General features: G+C 38.7%; 1 protein-coding gene across 1 annotated transcript in view; it reads left to right on the forward strand.

Annotated features, from left to right (window-relative positions):
* The first annotated feature begins 605 nt into the window (after positions 1-605).
* Positions 606-22495, forward strand: part of LOC124271315 — a 31067-nt gene continuing 9177 nt past the window's right edge. Inside the window, exons 1-2 of the mRNA XM_046706411.1 lie at positions 606-997; positions 8205-11025. Coding sequence (XP_046562367.1) covers positions 10354-11025 — 672 coding nt within the window. The 5' untranslated portion in view covers positions 606-997; positions 8205-10353. The remainder of the gene's footprint in view (positions 998-8204; positions 11026-22495) is intronic.

Below are 22495 nucleotides of genomic sequence, written 5' to 3' on the forward strand. Positions count from 1 at the left end.
CAGTTTACTGTAAAACATCTGAATCACATATATAAGACAACTTTATCTTATTATAAACAGACCATCATCCAAGACTTTATGATTTGTGGGTGTGTAGAGCATCTCTTATTGAAGTGAAGCAGTTGCAAAATAAACGTGACTGTCAGAAAAACGTATGAAGCCTGAAAACATAAAATCCAAAAATCTACTGAAACACTGTGAAAAGACATATATTTTTTTTGCCAAATATGACAGAAATATTTGACAAAATGGCAACCCAAACCAAGTTATGTTGATCTGGGACTATAAGCATGTGATGATCTAAATCAATGATGTATCTGTTAAATTTAGATCTCATTCGTTGTCTTTGAAGATGAATGTGAGCAAAAAACACATCTTTTCAGATTTGTATTAATGTTGATAATGCATTTCCAAAGTGTGTAAGTTGCCCATACTGAAAAACTAAGCCGCTCCGAGATATTTTCTTTTTAGTGTTTAGTACTGATCAAGTTCAGTGATAGAAAGATATTCCTATACAGCCTCTGTCAGTTCATACATAGTGACCCACCAAGCCTTCAGTCTCGCACGAGTGGCTGGCGTATTAAGCACGCTGAACCAATGTTGACAGTATCAGTGGGTGAATACAAGCACCTGTTTCTCGACACCCGCCGCAGACGAGCTTCACGGGGCTGAGTAGCACGGGTGGCGGTGTACTTGTGGGCGTCAGTTCAGTGTGGTGTGATGGGAGACACTTTCGATCATCAAGCTGGGAACTCTTGATGGTCACTGCTAATGATGCAGTCGGTAGACATTAGTGTCCGTCTTTAAAGGGGTTTTCCACATTGGTATGTTCCTGTAGAGATCACCTTTGGTCTGAAGTGTTACCGGTTTGGACAGAGGTCTCGCCTTTTCAGTTTGACAGATATAAGTTTGACAGCGTGCATCTACAGATTTCATTTTCGAGAGCCTGGATACCTCTGTTTTCAGCTTGGTTTGAAGAAATGGATATACAAAATAGGTAAGTTAGCTATGAATTCTGTTTTTGTAATTACATGCAGGTTATCAAATATGTTTGTCTAAAACTGCATGACAAGGTTCAAATATGTTGTAAAAAGCTAATATTGATATTTTAGACAAATGAGAAATTTTTTTTATCAGAACCAGAGTGTGTATGTCCCAATTAAAATCAGGTACAAATGATGTTGGAAAATTGAAATTTGCAGTGAAATACAATTATTTTAGATCTTTCCCATTGGTGATTTGAGTTAGTTTCTGTTCTGTGTTGGTCAGCGTGACACAGAATGCAAATGCAATTCATTGTCTTAAGTATGTATATTTTAAATACAAACTATTTCCTTTGAAAGTCGTGGTCAGTGTGACAAGGTGACCGTACTATTTGTTCAGTCTTCCAATTATCTTGTGGGTATCATTTCTGCATGATTTCACTCAAATACCAATGTGAGAGACACAAGCTGATGGGTATTGCTAATGGGATGGATATTTGACTGATGGAATGTGGGCAGTGTCTGTGTGTGACCAACCCTGGGCAACGCAGGATTGATAGCATAGCATAGCATGGATATCCGAGTTGATAATAGCACATCTACTTATGAGGGTCTGTTTACAGTATAAATACAAATGCACAGATATGTCAGGGAATAGCTAAAATGTCAAGGAATAATATTATTTTCATGGGAAGAAGATATGTGAGGTATTTATCAGATGTATCAAGGTATAACAAGGTGTATCAGGGATTAATAAGATGTGTTGGGGAAGAACAAGATGTGACAGAATAACATGATGTGACATAGAATAACACGATGTATCAAGGAATAACAAGATGTGTCAGGGAATAGCAAAATGTATCACAACACAATGCGACACAGAATATTAAGATGTGTCGAGGAATAACACGATGTATCAATGAATAACAAGATGTGTCAGGGAATATCAAGATGTGTCACAACAATGTGACACAGAATGTCAAGATGTGCCGAGGAATAACAAGGTGTGACAGAGAATAACATGATGTGACATGGAATAACACTATGTATCAAGGAATAACAAGATGTGTCAGGGAATAACAAGATGTATCAGAACACAGTGTGACACAGAATATCAAGATGTGTCGAATAACAACACAATGTATCAAGGAATAACAAGATGTGTCATCGAATGACAAGATGTGTTGCAACACGATGTGACATGGATTATCAAGATGTGTCGAGGAATAACAAGATATATCACAGTGAAGCACCAGAAGATGTGAATAATAATGTGAGAGTTAGTGAGGTGTGTCTCTGTGTAATTTTATCAGTAAAAGAAATGCTGAATTTCACTCTTCATGAACTATTTGATGACTCCACTATGAAAATAACCGTCAAGGAGCACATCCATCTATCAGGAATGAAACACATTTTGAAGCTTGCATTAACATCAAAGACACCTGAAGAATTCTCATCATTGAAATCATTAACTATTCATGCATTATTTGTCGTGGCTGTTTGATATGTCACCTCAGACTATGAATGGATGGCTTAAAGCTTTCAGTTTGTTTGCCAGCTCTCAATATGAAGTGTTTGTCAAGTGAGGCAACAAGTAAAGGAACAGCACTTTCACTCCCAATTGACTGGACAATGGACATGGATGAACCTACAAACAGACTGTCTTGACCACTCACGGCTCAGATGTCCACCTCATTGTGTTGAGACGAGGTTTGGGAGCTGAGGTTACATGTGATGGTGTTTGTCTACCTGTAATCACCTGGCACCTGGTTGGGAGGTGCAGCTTCACCTATATGTCTTCCTGAGGTGACAGTGTTCCACATCACCTCTTGTAAGAAAATGTACGTCTTTGAGGAAGTCACACTTTGACTAACATCTCCTGAGGCCAGTGTACTTACAAGCAGGAATACAGAAATCTTGCTGGAGATCTCAGTGTTCAACATTACAAAATACAACAATACTAAAATCTTGTTTCAGATCTCAGTGTCCTACTTCACATATATACAACAATACATAAATCTTGACAGAGATCTCATAGTCCCACAGCTCTCAATCCTCATTTTGTTGAAGGTCACTGATAATTATCAGTGTAATAACTTCAGTCCAGATTTAGTCACAAGAGCTATATCTGCTGTAGTACTCCAAAAAAACCTGAGATCACTGGATTATCTGGTCCAGGTTCAATTATGTACAGACCGGCACCATATAACTGGAATATTGCTGACAGTGGTGTGACCCGTGAAGATCCGGGTAGAATAGGTCTTCAGCAACCCATGCTTGCCACAAATGGCGACTATGCTTGTCGTAAGAGGCAACTAACGGGATCGGTGGTCAGGCTCGCTGACTTGGTTGACACATGTCATCGGTTCCCAATTGCGCAGTTCGATGCTCATACTGTTGATCACTGGATTGCCTGGTCCACACTTGATTATTTACAGACCGCCGCCATATAGCTGGAATATTGCTGAATGTGGTGTAAACCAACAACAAACAAACAAAAGAGACCCTGAAAGTATATGGATGAGGCCATACTGATACCACAGTGGCAACAAATTCCTTGTTTTATCCTCTGTCTTACCCCAGGCATAAGGCAGGGTGACAACAAGTACCATCTGCTATTGCTTTTGGTATGAGACAGCCAAGACTGAACAACCTAGATCTCTCAGACCGCTAGTCTCCGTCCACAAAATCATGGAGCAACATGGATGACAGACCAATTTGTACAGATAATCAAAAGCATGGAGGTGCAGGCTTTGTACTGAAACAAGGACTGGGAGGAGACGAATCTGGATAGACTGGTTAGGATTACACGATGGATGTCAGGCGGAGAGCTGACGAAAATAATTGTGTTGAGTGCTTGGACTGAACGGTTGACTGGCCTGGAGGTCGGGGCACACGAGATGTGATTACTTCTGACTTTCGAAACCTGTGATCATCAGACATATAATAAAAGTTGATGATATTGTTGGAGGGTGTTTTATGAAGTTGATGATAGGGTTCAGAGGGTGGGATACCTTGTAAATACCCAAAATAGATGTCATCTTCAATTTGAGGAAACCGATGCCTTAATCATTGTTGATGTTAATGGCAGTTGCTACAGAACATGAATGTGCCTGGGCTATTTGGACAAATGGGGAATGATGCTTCTGTATATAAGTAATACTTATACCACTGTCAAAATTGTTTTTCAACTTAAATTAAGCTATTTTACAGCCTTTAAAAGGAAATTGATATTTTGATTACCATACTTTCTTCAGCATAGGGCACATTAGAGGTTTATGTATAACCCAAATCATGAAATGTTTAGAGAAATTTGCAATTTCAAATACTACATGGTACTGCTTCAGGGAAACAAACAAAATAACAAATTTGGTGAATGAAAATGGGAAATATGAAGAAAAAAACTAGAAATGATGATTTACATTTACTGTAGTTTTCCAGAGATTAAATTGATCGTGTGCAATTGTCTCATAAAATAAAATTGTCTCAGAAAGAGTAATAGCATATTATTGCAGCACACAGAATTAATCTATTCTGATTTGTTTACAATTTATTTAAGTGTTATGTTCTGTCAGAATGTCTTGACACTGGGAAGAGGAATCTAAATTTGTTTGGTATGTGTATTATGCACACACCCCTTTCTCAACACAGCAGTGATTTACATAAAGCATTCTAAACTATATACGTGTGAAACAAAATTGACAGTTTGATGTAGTGTGCCATGAACACTATTGTAAAATCTGGTGTATCCGGTACAGACTGGTATGTTAGTTGATGTAAAAGTTTATACTACAAACTCTATTAGAATACATGTACAGAATTTCTGCAAATATTTTTTGGCAAGAACAGGATAAATCTGACAAACATTATGCATCTTATATAGAAACTTTACTATAACAGAAACTGTAATATTAACCACTTGCCGCCTTTCTAGTCAAGACTGGTGTTTTCACAATGTACAGATATAGCTGGAATATTGCTTATTGATCTACTAAACATGAATGCAAGGATCCAGAAAAGAACTCAATCCGATAAAGTATTTATGAGTAACAAAACATATTTCCATAAGGAATGAAATCTTTTTGAGTGAGTGAGTGAGTTTAGTTTTAAGCCGCACTCAACAATATTCCAGCTATATGGCGGCAGTCTGTAAATAATTGAGTCTGAACCAGACAATCCGGTGATCAACAGCATGAGGATCGATCTGTGCAATTGGGAACCAATGACATGTCAACCTGACCACCTGATCCTGTTAGTTGCCTCTTACAACAAGCATGGGTTAGTGAAGATTCATTCTAACCTGGACCTTCACGGGTCAAATTTCTGTGAAGAGCAAAAAGCAATGCATGACTTTGCCATATCGGAAGCATGTTCTCAGACACTGTCAAATAGTGATGACACCAGGTGTTCATTGAAATTTGAGCTTATCCTGCTCCACCATTGCCACCCATGACAAAGACATCAACTGTTCACTGAAGAATTATTGTACAAGTCAAAGTAGGAAATTGCATGGAATATTATTTTTGTCAAATTTGGAAATCTCCTTCACAAGTCTACCTTAAAACCATGAATACTTTACTAAGCCTTTGATTCAGTCATTGAATGTTTGACTCTCTACAAGGAAGGCTACAAGAATGTCGGTACGACTGGTGACAAGAAATTGATGAGATGTAACGGACATGGCGTCACATGACAATGTCGGACCAGTGTTTGAAACAGCAAGGTAGAGCTATTTGACAGCATGCTGACACCTTATGATGATTGATAGACTGGGCTACTGTCTCAGCCTTGACAGACTCCACACAGATGAATGAGATTGGTCTACTGGGATTACGTGGAAAAAATCTTTCTTCTGACAGAAGGGACAATAAAAACACTTGGTGATGGATGGATATGTCATTATTAACGTGGTATTTCATACACTGTATTGATTCTGGGTCATTAAGAAATTCTACGTATCTGAAAAAATGGCTGAATTTACGTCTTGAATGAATGATGATGTATCAACCTTGAGTGTAACAGCTGTGTCCTTATAAGAGTTTTTGGATGTGTAAATCTAACATAAAGATATTTCAATTGAAACACAGTAAATGTATATAAATAGTTTTTAACTCTTTAGTAGAAATGATGATGAGATTTTCTCATGCGTCAACAACCTTTTAGAAATCTTGATGTCTTGTCAGATGTTGGCTTGTTCAAACTTCCAGTGTTGTGAATGTCATAAAAGTTTTATTACGTTGAAGTCATCTGTAGTCTATCATATCTCAGTTCAGGGGTGTGCAGGGTTTTATTATGTGTAATGAATTGGACATGAGTGATATGCTGAAATGAAGTGCTTGCTCTACTTTCTGATGTAGAGATATCTGCTACTTGACTGGGCCCTCTTACAGCGGACAATCTCTGATGAAATGACTTTCTATTCCATCATAAATGTGAGTGATATGGACCTGTATCAAGTACTGATTGTGACATTGTTGAAGGATGTTGATGTTGAATAATCAGCATGAACTTGGTGTCGATTTCACACGCTTATGCATCACATTGGATTCACCAGCTGAGAGACGTGAACTCTTCCTTACCTCTCAAGGATTTTATATTTATCAATTCCTGATGCTTAGTGACATCTTCAGCTTCATCTTTTGCAAGATCTGAGGCATTTCTGGCAGGTAGATCCAAGGCACTTCAGTGTGAAAGTTACTTCCCTTATCCATTCCAGGATCCTCATATACAGGTTTGGAAAAAATCCAGGTTATTTACCTTGCAGAAAGAAATGTTCAAATAAAACCAACAACTGCTGTTCAGGCTTTCCACCCACATCAAGAAGACATGAGATCAACGAAAATAATATTCAGCAGAACTAAACCCAACTCACTCACTCACTCACATTCATGTCCACTGCAACAGAGGTCTGGGTGATAAGGCTCTAATTACCACAACAAAATGTTTTGATTGGATTTTAATGATTTCTAATTGGCTGTGGTTGACTATTATTGACTGAGAAGTATTCAGACATTCACTGGTATGCCCTGAATGGTCTCTGCCCTGAATGATCTGCCCTGAAGGCAGGGACAGAAGTCAATGATCTACTTATAATGGAGTAGTATTGGGTAGGGCCGATCATGTTATACAAGCATTTACGACAGGAATTGGCCAAGAATATGCGACATAACTGACTCGACTTTGAACATGATTTACGGCAGGCCTACAGAGGAAATTCAAAGCGTGGTGTTACTGTATTGAATGAGGCTATATCCTGAATGGACTGAATGATATTGGCAGGTACAGTTACAATGATTTGAACTGCAGTATTGAAATATAGGAAATAACAACTAGAACAGAATTTCCTTGTTCAGAAAGCTGGGTTTTCCAAGCTAAACATAATGCTGATGATAGCTGTCTGTTTACAGCTGCAAGTGTGAATAACGTTTGAATCAATGTTGCCGAGCAAGTAAGAGGGATATCTGTTGTTTTCTTTCTTGTTTTTAGGTAAGGAAATCATCATATTATATACGATTACAAATTTATTATGATTATTTTTCATAAGTTTATTCAAGCGTCTGACAAAATTATTACATACTTTTGTGAACATAGTTTTTGAAACAATTTTTGGACATCCTGAATGACCCAGTTTATTGTATGTTACCGGTAGTTATATATTGACAAAAAATGTTTAAATTTGTAATTCATTTTCTAGTGTTCTTTATTGAATTTTCTTGAAGTGAAGTTTACTTATTGCTTATAAGTGAATTAAGTTAAATGTGTACCTTAGTAAAGGTCCACAACAGTAGGTAATAACCAATCACTGATGCCTATAGTTATCAGAAACTATCAGCTGACCACTTTTATGATAAGTTGGTATGAGTGTATATATTCTGCAAGTACATGTTTGTCTGCGTAAGTTAAAAACAGTTTCACTGCCAGAATTATTTGAACCTTTGTCATGTGTGTTCCATTTATTCTGGATATAATGCATTCTAATTATATATAATCTTTTTCTTGTACAGTAAATATGGAAATCATTTTCTGTTGTCTTTTACTTGTACTCTAACGTCAGAAGGAAGTTATTGCATTCAGTTCTTTAATAGTAGATTACACTTTTTGATTTTCAAACGTAATTCTCTTTGTGTTAACAGGAAATAATTCCTCAAATCATTGTTGCATGAATTTCCGTCTTTGTCTTGTTGCTGTAACTACTAGGAACTATTTTGTTTCTTTACATAGCAGTGACTGTCATCGTGTCCCTGAGCAAGAAGACTGACCAGGGGTTGTCCTGCTGGAACTGTTGATATTGGCTTATACGTGTAGATGCGGCCAGGACCTGTGACTGTACGTCCAATGAATTTAATCTTCTTCAAACAACTGGAGTTGACCCAGTAACCACCTTATAGTCACACACCGCGGAGTTCATCATATCAGTTCCATGGGTATGAAGATCATCTTTGTGAGCTCGGATAATCTTCATCGCGACTTGACAAGGATCAGGTTACCTGCCAGAGTGTAATAGCGACTGAATTTCCTCATGAAAACATTGTAATGGAAATATCTTGTAGGTCTCATGAATGACTTGTCTGTTGTGAAGACTGAGTGTAGTTGACTGTTTGGATGAGATGTAAACAGTTTAACGCTGTCTCCCTACAGGATTAGTCTCTGTGGTGTTATGAGAGTTCCTGGGTTGATATTGGATACTGCATCTCCATTGTCTATTCATCAGTGGACTATTATTCCTGACAAATCATTTTGTTGATCCACAAGTGTTGTTGGAACTGATCTTTACCTGGACCTCTGACACGATCAACAAATGGTTTATGATATGACATTGCAAACTTCATCTTATGCATCAAGTTTCAAAGGCTTTATATATTCTACATAACATTTTGCATCTCTGGACAAAAATCCTCTGTGAAATTGATTACAGTTTCCAATTTTAAGCTTGATTTTTGCATCTCTGGACAAAAAGTGTCTGTGATATTGGTGTACAATTTCCAATTTTGAGCTAGATTTTTGCATCTCTGGAAAAAAAATTGTCTGTGAAAGAGGTGTACAGTTTCAAATTTTAAGTTAGATTTTTGCATCTCTGGACAAAGATTGTCTGTGAAATCGGTGTACAGTTTCCAATTTTGAGCTAGATTTTTGTCCATGCATTCATTGAAGGTATAGGGAGAGATATTCCATAGAGGTGAGGCTAGATTTGCATGGTTAATGAAGCTCAACAGCCTTGTGTTTAATGGAGCCTGAAGTGGGAGAGCCTGTAATTTGTGTGTAATTATACCTACTAGAAATATCCCGATGAATACTGTGGCTATTTTCAACAGACCCATTTACAAGTGTTACACTTTATATCAGACAGTACAGACGATTTGAGAGACAGGAAATTTGATGCCTGAGATTATGTTTATGTTTTGATATCTTCCTTAATGATCCCTGACAGCGACCCATTTAATGTATTCGGCGTCTGACTGCGGAACAGGTTTTTTGTGGATCATTTATTCATAAACAGCTTGGACAAATGTTCATTCAGAATCAACCAGCTGGAGTACTACCCTAGAAATTGACCGATTTGTTGGGTTCTTGTTTCCATTTTTGTAAAGACATTGACTTTTTTGCTGAGTGTTAGGTTGTTCACTGTTGGAGCTTGCTGAGGATATCTGTGTGGAAGGAAGGAAGATTATAATCCAGACTTGAATGGGGACATTACAGCCAATTGTGGCTTTTTTGTGAAGACATTGACATTTTTGCTGAGTGTAAGGTTGTTCACTGTTGGAGCTTGCTGTGGATATCTGTCTGGTACCCCAGGAAGGAAGATTATAATCCAGACTTGAATGGGGACATTACAGCCAATTGTGGCAAGCTGCTAATCCTGTTATGACCTGTTGAACTGTGTTTATTGCAATCACTGGGTAAAGAAGCTTAATTGGCTATTATTGTGATGCAACTAAAACCTTAAGACTTGCAAGTGGAGTCTTATGTCCTGCTCACTTGGTTTTGGGAGTTTGGGGTTTTCAAGGAAAGCCTTCTGGTTCATTCTCAGGAGAGTATGTGACTCAGCAGCTGAAGAGAATATCAGTTTCTTCACATTGAAATATCTGTTATGAAAGTTTATTTACAATAGAATATCTGAACAGTTTTGTTGGAGAGTCTTGTACATCATCGACAGGAATATCTGACTCAACAGGATTTTTAATAACGGACAACAGCTGTGAAGAAGAGTCTTGTTCATTCAACACTGGAATACCTGACTTAACAGTTTTGGGATGATCTTGTCATTCCTTCAGATTGGAGTACCTATGTCCTGAAATGCTTGTGTCCTTGAAGGACAGTGTCTGCTTCGTGTGACCTTCATTGTGAAAACTGTGTTTCATTTCAACAAATCATGATGAAGTTGAGAAAGAAGAAGTTTCCCCGATCATTCCAAAAGAAGAAGAACAAAAAGATCGAAGATCCCGATAACCCAGCCAGCCCGACATCCCCGACTTTGCCAATGACCCCCCTGACACCAACCACTCCGCCTGTGTTCAGCCCAGCTATAGCCTCTCCCACAGCTGACTCGGGGTTCTTTGATCAGCCGTTGTCACGTGATGCCGAGAACTTTGACTCAGCAGCATCTGTATCCCCCCTGTCCCCCTCCTCCCCAATATGTGCCTCCCCCACCAACACCCCTGGGACGGATGACAGCGACCAGGATATCACTCAACTCTTTGCTGAAATTTTGAAGCAGGTTGAAGAAAATAATACCTCATCTAAGTTTGAATTTGATCGTATGTCATTGGACACAATCTCATCCAGATCGGTGACTCCAGATCCGGATCTTGAGAGTCTGTTTGAGCTTTGTCCAGGGAGGCTGGGAGAGTCCTTCAATGAGAAGATTAATACCAAGGATGATAATAGTGATAACGCACCGGCCTTGAAGAAAGGGGAGAATACTCTTCCTTGTGGATGTGATAGAGAGTGTTTGTCCACAGTTGAAGTGAAACATGTGGAGATCAAGGCAGGATATAACGGGAGTCCGGAAACATGTTTTGTTATTTCTACCTCAACAATACAGGTAAGACATAATCGGGATATACACCTGCAATCTAACTATATGGATATACGCATACAAAATATCCCACTCTCATAGTTCATTGTGTTTGTTATTTATGATTCAGATGGTACAATATGCCACTTATCACATAGGCCATGATAGATGGAAACTTTGTTGGTGACAATATCCCACTGCCATAGTTCAGGATGGGATAAACTTGCTGTAGTATTGATATACCAGTATGTTTATATTTCACGATGTATATGTGGTATCACATACTGTAAACGTATTATATTTCGCGCTTTTCGCGCAAAACATTTTAGCGCGAAAATTTATACACCGTGAATAAACCTGTCATTCATTCAGTCTAGCCACGCTCGCCCCTGAGTTGTTGCCATAACACATCAAGTTTGAAGACAGAAATCTACGGGAATCTTAAAATGACGACTGATAGTAGCATAAAGAATCATACTTAACTGTCGCTGTAATGGATTTCCCAAACCATAATTACTAGTAAATAATGAGCCAAATCCCATCGCTGAATTAGCGAAAACAGCAATGTGTGTTGTGTCCGCCATTGAAATTGGTCACATGGTCTATTTCGACCAATCGTAGTGACAGATGGTTTGATACAAAACAGATTACCATGTAACGACTCGGAAAGAAATAATAAGGCAGTATTTTATTTATTCATGAAGATTTTACCAGTACATCATGAAGCGAATACTGGTAGTCACTTAGCACCCAATCATCTCACAACAACCCGGCTTGTTTGAAATTACAAACAGCTTCATATACAGTAGAAGTTAATGATTGTCAATTTAACACTCAATCAACCCGGCTTGTTTAAATCCGCTCTGAATGAGGTCCTTCCTCTTTGACATGGTATCAAAGGCCTCATCTTTACACTCATTTGGGTCTGGAAGTCCAGGTGTCTTGGGGGTAGGTGCTTTCTTCAACCACATTCGCAATGCCATAGTCAGTTCGTCAGAATTCGGAACATAAGACTGATGTGGTTTTCATCTCTTTATATACTAGTACTTGCATCACGGTATCTCACTCCCTAAGCACTTAATACTTCCGTGAGTAAACAGATTGCTGTGTAAACTAGTATATCGCACAGATAGGGATTTCCTGTGAGTAGGCAATAAACGCCGCCTGACAGGTTCAGCCACTCTGTTTGTTTTCACTGCTATTAGTGGCGGCCAAAGAGACAGCTGGCAGGTTCGGGCAATTACTGATTGCGCGAATAATTGACCGCGCGAAGTAGTCTAAACTGTCAATTCCGCGAAAATTGCACCACGCGAAAATAAGTACGTTTACAGTAGTCCAAGATGGATGGAAACTTTGTTGGTGACAATATCCCACTGCCATAGTTCAGGATAGGAGTAAACTTGATGTAGTAGCATTAAGCCAGTATGTTTATAATTCATGATGTTTAAGGGGTACAATATGCCTCTCATCACATAGTCCATTATAGACAAAAACATTGTTGACAACAATGTCCCACTAGAATAGCTGATGGAGGTAAACTTGATGCTGTAGCAATATACCATTGCTCTTGTGTTTCACGATGTTTGTCTGGTACAATATACCACTTATCACACAGTACATTATTGTGGAAGCCTCAGTAGTGTGTGGGCTAGGCATCTGACTTTGTGAGCTGGCAATTAGGTGCCTGACTGAGAGTGTGGGTTCAAATCCCAGATGGGACTCAACACAAAAAGGTACCAGAATCTGTACTTTTCTGAGAAAGTGTAATTCCAAATATAACACATGTTGCAGTCCATTATTGACAAAAACTTTGTAACTTTCCCCCATTACCATTTCATGGTAGTAGTAAACGACACCAAGACTACTAGCTGTGGATACCAGTGCCAGAATGATTTTGGTTCAGGATGATCAGCTTCTTGAATTTGTAACAGTATGATATTCTCCCAGTTGATGATGAAAGTGAACTTGATTTTCGTCACTTTTGTGAAACCATTGGATGGACACATGGAAGTGGTTTGTGAGTTTGAAAAACAATTGAGAACATGCAATGTATAAAAAGTGTGTGTGTCTCAAATCTTCATTAACAGGACATGGTGTTATTCATGTAATTTAACTTCAACACTCACTCACTCACTCACTCACTCACTCACTCACTCACTCACTCACTCACTCACTCACTCACTCACTCACTCACTCACTCACTCACTCACTCACTCACTCACTACAGAAGTAACTTGTCACAAATTAGCAATATGAAATGGATGCTCAATGTTTCTGGTCTCAGAAACTTCACAGTGTAACTTCTATGATATTGCCTTCACACTCTTACCTGGAGAGATTGCATTTAAGACTTATCTTGCAGGTGTTTATGATTGCCGGTGTTTATGATTGCCGGGAGCTGTGATGTTATCAAAATGGAATATGTTACATGTACAAGATTCACACCATGATAAATCATCTCTAAAAAATTAAATAACCTTTTGTTTACATAATATTGTATGTGTATCTGCTTGTTTTCATAGGGTCCAAATTTATTGCATGTATGAAACATGGGTTGTTAAGTGATGGAAGAGATCATGAAGGAAGATTTTGTTGTAGCCTGTCCACCTGGACTGCTGGGGTGTATGTACAGGTAGATTCTTGTCCCCAGGGCTGGGATTATTATACCATGTCCCTGTACAGTGTTGTACGTAGGAAAGTATTGAACCAGTGGGAGGTTTGTTGCTCATAATTGAATTAAGTTATTCATCCCCTCGCTGCCACCAAATGGGGGCAGGGATATGTAACAGGAGTGTGAGTGAATAAGTGAGTTTGGTTTTTCACTGTTTATATTCCAGCAATATCATGGTGGGGATATCAGAAATGGGCTTCACACATTGTACCCATGTGGGGAATCGAACCTGGTCTACAGCGTGATGAGCGAACACTTTAACCACTAGGCTACCCAACATCCATCACATTTGCACAGATATCAGTGTAGCTTTTTTTTAAAAAATTTTCTGAAATTCTTATTTCACCAGGTTTTCATAACAATAAATTCCAATCAGTGAAGTATTAGTATGTACTCACTTTTTAAGCAAGCATGTTTGTTTGTTGTTTAATGTCACACTTAGCAATGTTCCAACTGTATAACAGCGGCCTGAAAATAATTGAACCTGGACCAGATAATCCAGTGATCAACATTATTTATGCATTGATCCTCACAGTTGGGATACAGCGACATGAATGAACCATGAACCATGTTAGTGAGTCTTGTATAGTCGCCTCTATGACAAGCATGGGTTACTCAAGACCAATTCTAAGCCAGATCTTGACAGGTCAATAAACAAAGAAAATACTGCTCACTCTTGTGTTTTAGGATTATTTTCTGGTCGTTTTTTTCTTCAAATTCCATTTCAACAACTGAAAACCCTTGTGTATCCAAAGATAACAAAAATTATCATCATTTGCTGATTTAAACAAAGCATATGTTCTGACAAACATCATTTGCCTCCAAGAACTAAAGATGGATTTGGAAAATGTTGGAAAATAAATACATATTCTGTTTGTAATATTCACGGTGAATATTGTAATGAAAACCATGGAACCATGAAAAGGATAATTTGTTCCACTCCAATGCTGCTGCCAATAAATTGTGTTTCATATTCATATAAGCCATGCTGTAATTAGGTCATATTGTAATAAAACGAACACATACTGAATCAATTCAGAGTTGACATCATGATGACATTGTATGTATATACTGATGAAAACAAATAAGGGAACATGAAAGGACAAGTGTTCTTTATCCATTTCCTTGATTATCACCCACAGCGCAGTACAAAGCATAATTTGAAACCTGGAAAAGAATGTAGGAACATTTGTGCTGATACGTTTCTCTCTGTACATTAGTTTCAGGTATGAGGTGCATTGTGGGAAATATTATTTATGCTTGAAGGCCAACACATGGAGCATGACAAGCATTGCATTAGGATATAGTGCAAAATCATGGTTTGTTTCCAAAAGTAACTTGAAAATTGGTATTTCAATGATTTGTTGTATTTGGGACAACATTATATAAATTTTCTGTGTAATTTTAAACATTGCAAAAATACGTAAATTCAGGTGAAATTTCCAAGTAAGAATATGTTTCAGTTTAAAGAACGTTTAAAGCATATCAGAATATTGAAATACACTATATATTTGTGGTTGTGAACTTGCTATATATGAAGAATAATGTGTGTTGGGTCAATGGTCTCTAAAGGCAACATGGGCCAAATCAACATATTCCACAAAAGTGGATTTTACCAGGTGAGCTGCTTGTGTTGGACTGGAATACATGGGTCCATGTTTCCTTTGGGTGACAGGACAATTGTTAAGGTTTGATCTCCATGTTTAGATGTAACTTGGTGTGTTGCATTCAACATATGTAGTCTTGTATGGTAATGATAGAGCCTGCGATGGTGAAATAATATCATGATATTGGTGTCATGGTACATAGCAACAAATAGTAAGGTCAAGTTTCACTTTGAGCTCTCCTCACACATCAAGCTGACAATACCCGTGAAGATCCGTGTTAGAATTGATCTTCAGTAACCCTATGATGCTTATCGTAAGAGGCGACTAACGGGATCGGGTGGTCAGGCTTGCTGACTTGGTTGACACATGTCATCGCTTCCCAATTGCGCAGATAGATGCTCATGCTGTTGATCACTGGATTGTCTGGTCCACACTTGATTATTTACAGACCTCCGCCATATAGCTGGAATATTGCTGAGTGCAGTGTAAAACTAAACTCACTCACTCACTTACTCAAGCTGACAAATTGTAATATTACAGAAACATTTTTTAGTATCTGTACTAACTCACACACTCAGGACAGGACAGACAAAATCATATTGTGCTGGGTTATTACACAAGTCTTTTCACAGAAATATTACTGATTGAAATAGATATCGAGCCCAATATTTGACATGAAACAGTATATGGCTTGGCCTATGATCAGGAGCAAGTCAGGTTAAAGTTCATGAAGTGTGGTTAAAATGAAGAATTGTGACAACCCCCAGTAACCAGTAGGAAATACCACAGTAACCTGAGTAACATCTTCGGCTACTACGAGACTGCTGTCCATATGGAAACTATTGTATTGACAGACTAGGAGGTGCCAGACAAGGTCCTGTCTTAAGTCACATATGTTAGAAGTTGTTAGGAGAACGTTGTTGACATAGACATCAAGTGTCAACATCACTGTGCTAGTACATGGTCAGTAGGTCACACCTTTATGTTCTTTATCATTCCCATGGACGACACATATTGAACTGGGCATTTATTAACTGGACAAGAGGAGCACTTCAACTACTAGAGCTGGGGCACAGGTGGACTGGTCACTGTATGGTTGAAACTAGCTGTGATTTAGAGGAACACTTTTATGGATAGACAGCTTCTTTATTGCAATAGCTGTGATGTTTGGTGTAGATGATAACACCAGGGCTCCAGATAAGGGCCGTATCGGCGTATGTACGGATAAAAAATATGCACGATACGGTAGGAAATCATTTAGAAAACGTAGCAGATACGCACCACAGCAATGGTGTTCGGTCTTAGAATCATTTACAGACGTATTTATCTGAAAAATTATTGTTTTATTGTTTATTGACCTGTTTACACAAGAGTAGCAATGTTGTGGTGCATATATGAAACGAAACACAAGATTACTGATACGCCATTAAATTCCATTCAGTACTCTAAATGTACTCTTAAGGTTTTCAGGTACTCCTGTATTGAAAAAATAAGGAGTACGTACTCCTGATGTTGAAAAATTATCTGGAGCCCTGCCAACACTGTTATCAAACAAGTGATGGTTTTAACATCTACACCGAAACGTTGCATTTATTGCAATATAGAAGTTGTCTGTCCATAAAACATTGTTCCTCTTCATCATACTAGCTTCTAAATGCTCCTTAAAGGAATTGCTGCGATTTAGACAATTGTCCACAGGTCGAAGATGAATGTTTCAGACCTTTCTGACTTGTTTGGACCTTTTGATCATATCTCATTTGCGTAGATATAAGCTCATTATGTCGACCACTTGAAGTGGAACACTTTTTCTGGATAGACAAATTCTTTGTTGCAGTAGTAGTTGCGACGTTTCGGTGTAGATCCTAACACCGTTATCAAGCAAATTAGGATCTACCCTGAAATGTCGCAACTGCTACTGCAACAAAGAAGTTGTCTATCCAGAAAACGTGTTCCACTTCATCATACCAGCTTCTAAATGCCACTTAAGGAAGAAATGTCGACCACTTGCTGGTCAAGTTGACTTTTTTGCAGACTGGTGTATTATATTTAAACTATTGCTGGAACATTGGGTGTGGTGATAACAATACAATAACAACAGGCATGGGATGCTGGAGACAATTCTGTACAGGGATCCCCACGCTCCCCTGCTGATGTAATGGCCATTCTGTTCTCCTCCCCATCTACCACTCGTGATCTATAAATCATAAAGGGTGTCCTGTTTGGCATGAGCAATAAAGTCAACATTTTTTGTGGTGGTATGTATCTGAAAATAATCTTATTTCCTCCACAGCTACTGGTCATGATCTATGAATCATAAGAAGTGCCGTTGTTGTGACATGACCATAAAATCACTGTTTGTTTTGTGTTATATGTGTCTGAAAATACCAAACTGTCATGATTATTGTAATTGACCTGATATTAAGGATATTAAAATGGTGTTAGTCGTGACCAGCTCTGTGGGCAGCCCAATCTGACCTGATCCCACCCAGCCTAACACCCCACCCTCGACAGATTTATGTTCATAGCTGTACTATCAATATCGAAACTATGTGTGAATAATTATTTGTATAATATCTCATTACAGTTCAGGGGTGGTGGGGTAGCCTAGTGGTTGAAGTGTTTGCTCATCACGCCGAAGACCCGGGTTCGATTCCCCACATGGGTACAATGTGTGAAGCCCATTTCTGGTGCCCCCTAGACATGATATTGCTGGAATATTGCTAAAACTGGTGTAAACCCAATCTCACTCTAAATGTTCACATGGTTTCACCGGGGTGAAAAACATCTAACACTTGCATCACATTAAGCCTGGCTTGCCTTCCATGTCAAGCTAACATGATGTAATATATCTGAAACAGCAGCATTAAACCAAACTAATTTTAGCATTTATATTGTTACAAAATTTTTTATTCTCAGTGTTCAGAAATAGGGTGGAATAATTGTGTCATTATCGTGTCCTCCTCTTACACCTCAGCTTAGAAGCATTCATATTGTGCTCAGATGATAATGGATTGTGCTCACATTTGAATTCATTCAGCTCTGGTGCGTTTTATGGGTTTTTAAATGTAAGATCTAAACATGGTTGTTTGTATTGCATGACACTATGGTAACAGCTTCATTGAAATGTTTATTTTCAATTAACTATTTAAAAAATTACCTAGTTCATGAAACAGCTTCATTGAAATGTCTGTTTTCAATTAACTATTTAAGACATTGCCTAGTTCATGAAACAGTTTCATTCAAATGTTTAGTTTCTATCAACTATTTAAGAAATGACCTACTTCATGGAAAGTGTTCATTGAAATGTTTATTGTCAGTTAGCTGTTTAAAAATTGACCTAGTTCATGAAAAGGCCTCATTGAAATGTTTATTTTAAATATGTGAAGCCCATTTCTGGTGTTCCCGTCGTGATATTGCTGGAATATTGCTTAAAGGGGCACTCGCTAGCTCACTCACTCACTCACTCACTCACTCACTCACTCACTCACTCACTCACTCACTCACTCACTCACTCACTCACTCACTCACTCACTCACTCACTCACTCACTCACTCACTCACTCACTCACTCACTCACTCACTCACTCACTCACTCACTCACTCACTCACTGATACCATGAGGACGTGTTGATTCCTGAAGTAGAATCATACACGATGAGCCCTGATTAGAAACCTTCACTGACCACGCAGTTGAATGCAGCATTTTAACTTTCTAATATGAAACACTTTAAAGGTCTCTTTGCTTTTCATCTGAAGTTGTTTGCATTCTTCGTCTTGAAGAAAGTATATTCAATGTCTGCACTCATATTCCTCTAGGAGCTTCACGTAGACTAACACAAGCCGGCAGTTCACAATTGTTTGTGAAGTTGGTTGATAGTGTCAACACAAGGTGTTCCAGTAACGGCCCTTGGCGCTGACAGTTTGTAGGCAAATCCCCGCAGCATCACAGGGATTATGGGTCTGAATAGGCCACAAGATCTTGCTTACAGACCATTGTTGACATCCAACCCTCGGACATTGTGAGGCCCCTCCATCATCTTTTCATCGTTTGGAAGTGAACTGCAGCTTGTTACATCTATACAGTGACTGAGCCAATATTGACAGAATTCAGTTGTGTCGACTAAGGAAATTGAATTTTTATGTTTAATTAATAAATTTAATATTGTAAACAGAAGTTATTGAATATCAGAAGGCTTTTTTCTGTTTAGAGTCATATTGGAAATTGAAATTGGAAGTTTGTTTTTTGCTGTTATTTTTAAGGATCATGTTGAAAGTGACCTGTTTGAAATGATAGTAGGTGCATGTACATACAGTTGGGCAGGAAAACATGTTCTTCTTGTACAAGTGTTAAGATCCATGTGTGTTTCAAAAAGGGGTATCACTACAGAGGATTTGGTATAGTAATAATAATATAACAATAGAAATAATAATGGTTTCTATGGTGCTTGGTATCCAACTCAAAGGTGTTCAGTGGCGCATCTCAAAGTCTTGGAGGGATAGGCTTCTGAGAAGAGGTGTTTAGGTGTAACATGTTTCTGTGACTGAATGTGCTGTGGTAGCCTAGTGGTTGAAGTGTCAGATGTATCACACACAGATGTGGTTGATTCCCTTTTTTGTAGCTGTTGCTGTCGGTCTCTGTGCGGATCTGTTGAAGTGAGTGAGTTTAGTTTTACGCCGCACTCAACAATATTCCAGCTATATGGCGGCGGTCTGTAAATAATCGAGTCTGGACCAGATAATCCAGTGATCAACAGCATGAGCATCGATCTGCGCAATTGGGAACCAATGACATGTGTCAACCAAGTCAGCGAGCCTGACCACCCGATCCCGTTAGTCGCCTCTTTCGACAAGCATCTTCACGACAAGCTTAAGCCTCTTCACGACAAGCATAGTAAGCCTTTCCACGGCAAGTTTAGTAAGCATAGCAGCTTTTGTAGCAAGTTTAGAGTAGGTCACATCAGCAGTATTTCTGCCAATTAAGTTTGAGTAGGAATTGTAAAGACAGTAAATCTCCATGTAATTTACTCAGAAAGAAAGAAATTGTTGCCTGAAGGTACTTTGGGATTATAAAAATGTACTGTGGCCTCAATATGCTGTTCAAAAAAAATATTTGAAAAAGCCCTCACACTTTCAGTGTGACATTAATACATGAAATCTTGTGTACCTATAATCCCTGAACTGAACAATATACTCTCATTACATGGTCATATTACTAGGAATACATGTACGTTTGTATTTTTAAATGAATCCACAACAAAACAAATACACATTACCAAAAAATACAAATCTCGCCAGCTCTGTTCAATAGTTTCAAGAATATATTTTTTCAGAGGCGATAAATGTGTCATAAAATATAAGATTTCACAGACTTGAATACGTTAGTCTACAGGTGCTTGTGTTCCCCCCTCCATTCAATGGGTAATTCACTAGTATAATAGGTCGCGTTTATAAGGCTATCCGATTTCTGTGGCGTTAACCTGGCCAGCTTACTGAGGCATTGTGGGAAATATATGCCATCAAAAAGAAATATATCTGTTAATAAACAATGTAGTTGTTAGGTGTAGATATATCCTGTTACAACACTCAGTATCTGGATACAGAAGTGTGTTATAGAGATGAAGGCTCCCCCATCATTTGTCTGTCAGTCGGGGACAGGGAGGGGTCCAGACCGTGTCATTAGCTCCAGGTCTCGGTATCAGGGGGTAGTGGGTATGGTTATTGTGAAATTGATTCCAGGGATAAGGCTTGAGTTGGCAGATGCTTAGATGGTGAAATTGATTAGTTTAAAAGTTGTTGAGAGTGCAGTTTTAACTGAGTACTGAAAGAGGTACTGGTGGTGGGTGGATGGGTGAGTGAGTTAGTGAGTGAGATTTTGGGTCTATGAATGAGTGGGTGAGTGAGTAGGTGAGTGAGTGGGTTGGTAGGCAGATAGGTGGGTGGGTGGGTGAGTGAGTGAGAGTGAAATTTGGGTCTGTGAATGAGAGGGTTGGTGAGTGAGTGCGTTGGTGGGTGAGTGAGTGGGTCGATGGGTGAGTGGGTCGATCGGATGAGGATGAGTGAGTTTTATGGCTCTCTGAGCAAATATTCCAGTAATATAATGATGGGGGACACTTGAAAGTATGAAAAAGGAGATCAATCCCTTCTATAGGCCTTAAATTTGTAGGATCATATTTTTTGTATGAGCCATGGACTGACAAGTAATGGGATAGAGCGAGCCACAGTAAATGCCCTTGATTTATGCAAGAGAGATGTATGATCACACATACCATCTCACACATATCTGTGACAGAGATAAACGAGCACAGTGACATAACTGGATAAGTCCAAGCCGCGGACTTTGTCAGTATGAGTTGTCTCCCTTTGTTCAGCTTGACCAGAATCTCACAGTAGATTAAGATAAACAATGATCACTGCCCTTGATAGCTGTCACTTCCTGCTGTGGATACCTCACTATGCCTAGTATAAGACAGCTGAAGAGACAAAATGCCGTACAGTCAAGATTTTACGTTGATGCCAAGGTTTTGTAACTTTTTTGTTAACATATATGGTGAAGTTCTGTATCATATACTAGTACCCCAGTACTGCCCTTCAATGGCTGTAGTTGTACATTATATTCGTTGTTTATGTCAAATGTTATCATTCCTCGTTTATCTGTGGCATGGGATACGATCAGATATCATCACTGATTCATATCGGGGGGCGGTGGGGTAGCCTAGTGGTTAAAGCGTTGGCTCGTCACGCCGAAGACCCGGGTTCGATTCCCCACATGGGCACAATGTGTTAAGCCCATTTCTGGTGTCCCCCGCCGTGATATTGCTGGAATATTGCTAAAAGCGGCGTAAAACTAAACTCACTCACTCACTCACTATTCATATCGGTAATATTTACATAACAATAATACTAATAAAAATAATCCAGTTGTATTGATACTGATGTGATTATTATTATATTTTATACAGTGTTTGTATTTTACCTCAAATGAAAGTACGTCCCATGATGATAAATATTTCTAACCTGTGTACAACATTATACCACAGTCTTCCTCAGTAGCTTAATAACTGTCTGTATCTATGGGTCCGGGTAAGAATTAGAAGATAAAGATACTCTGTTTTCAATTTTGAGGCCCTTTATCATTGATTTAAGACAGCTAAATGTTATTTAAAAAACGAGCTCTCAGCCAATCAGAATCGAGTATCATACAGTGTCGTGCTAGAATTTCT

Source organism: Haliotis rubra, unplaced genomic scaffold (assembly GCF_003918875.1).
Source record: "Haliotis rubra isolate DU_JTF1 unplaced genomic scaffold, ASM391887v1 Scf16, whole genome shotgun sequence".
Lineage (NCBI taxonomy): Eukaryota > Metazoa > Mollusca > Gastropoda > Lepetellida > Haliotidae > Haliotis > Haliotis rubra.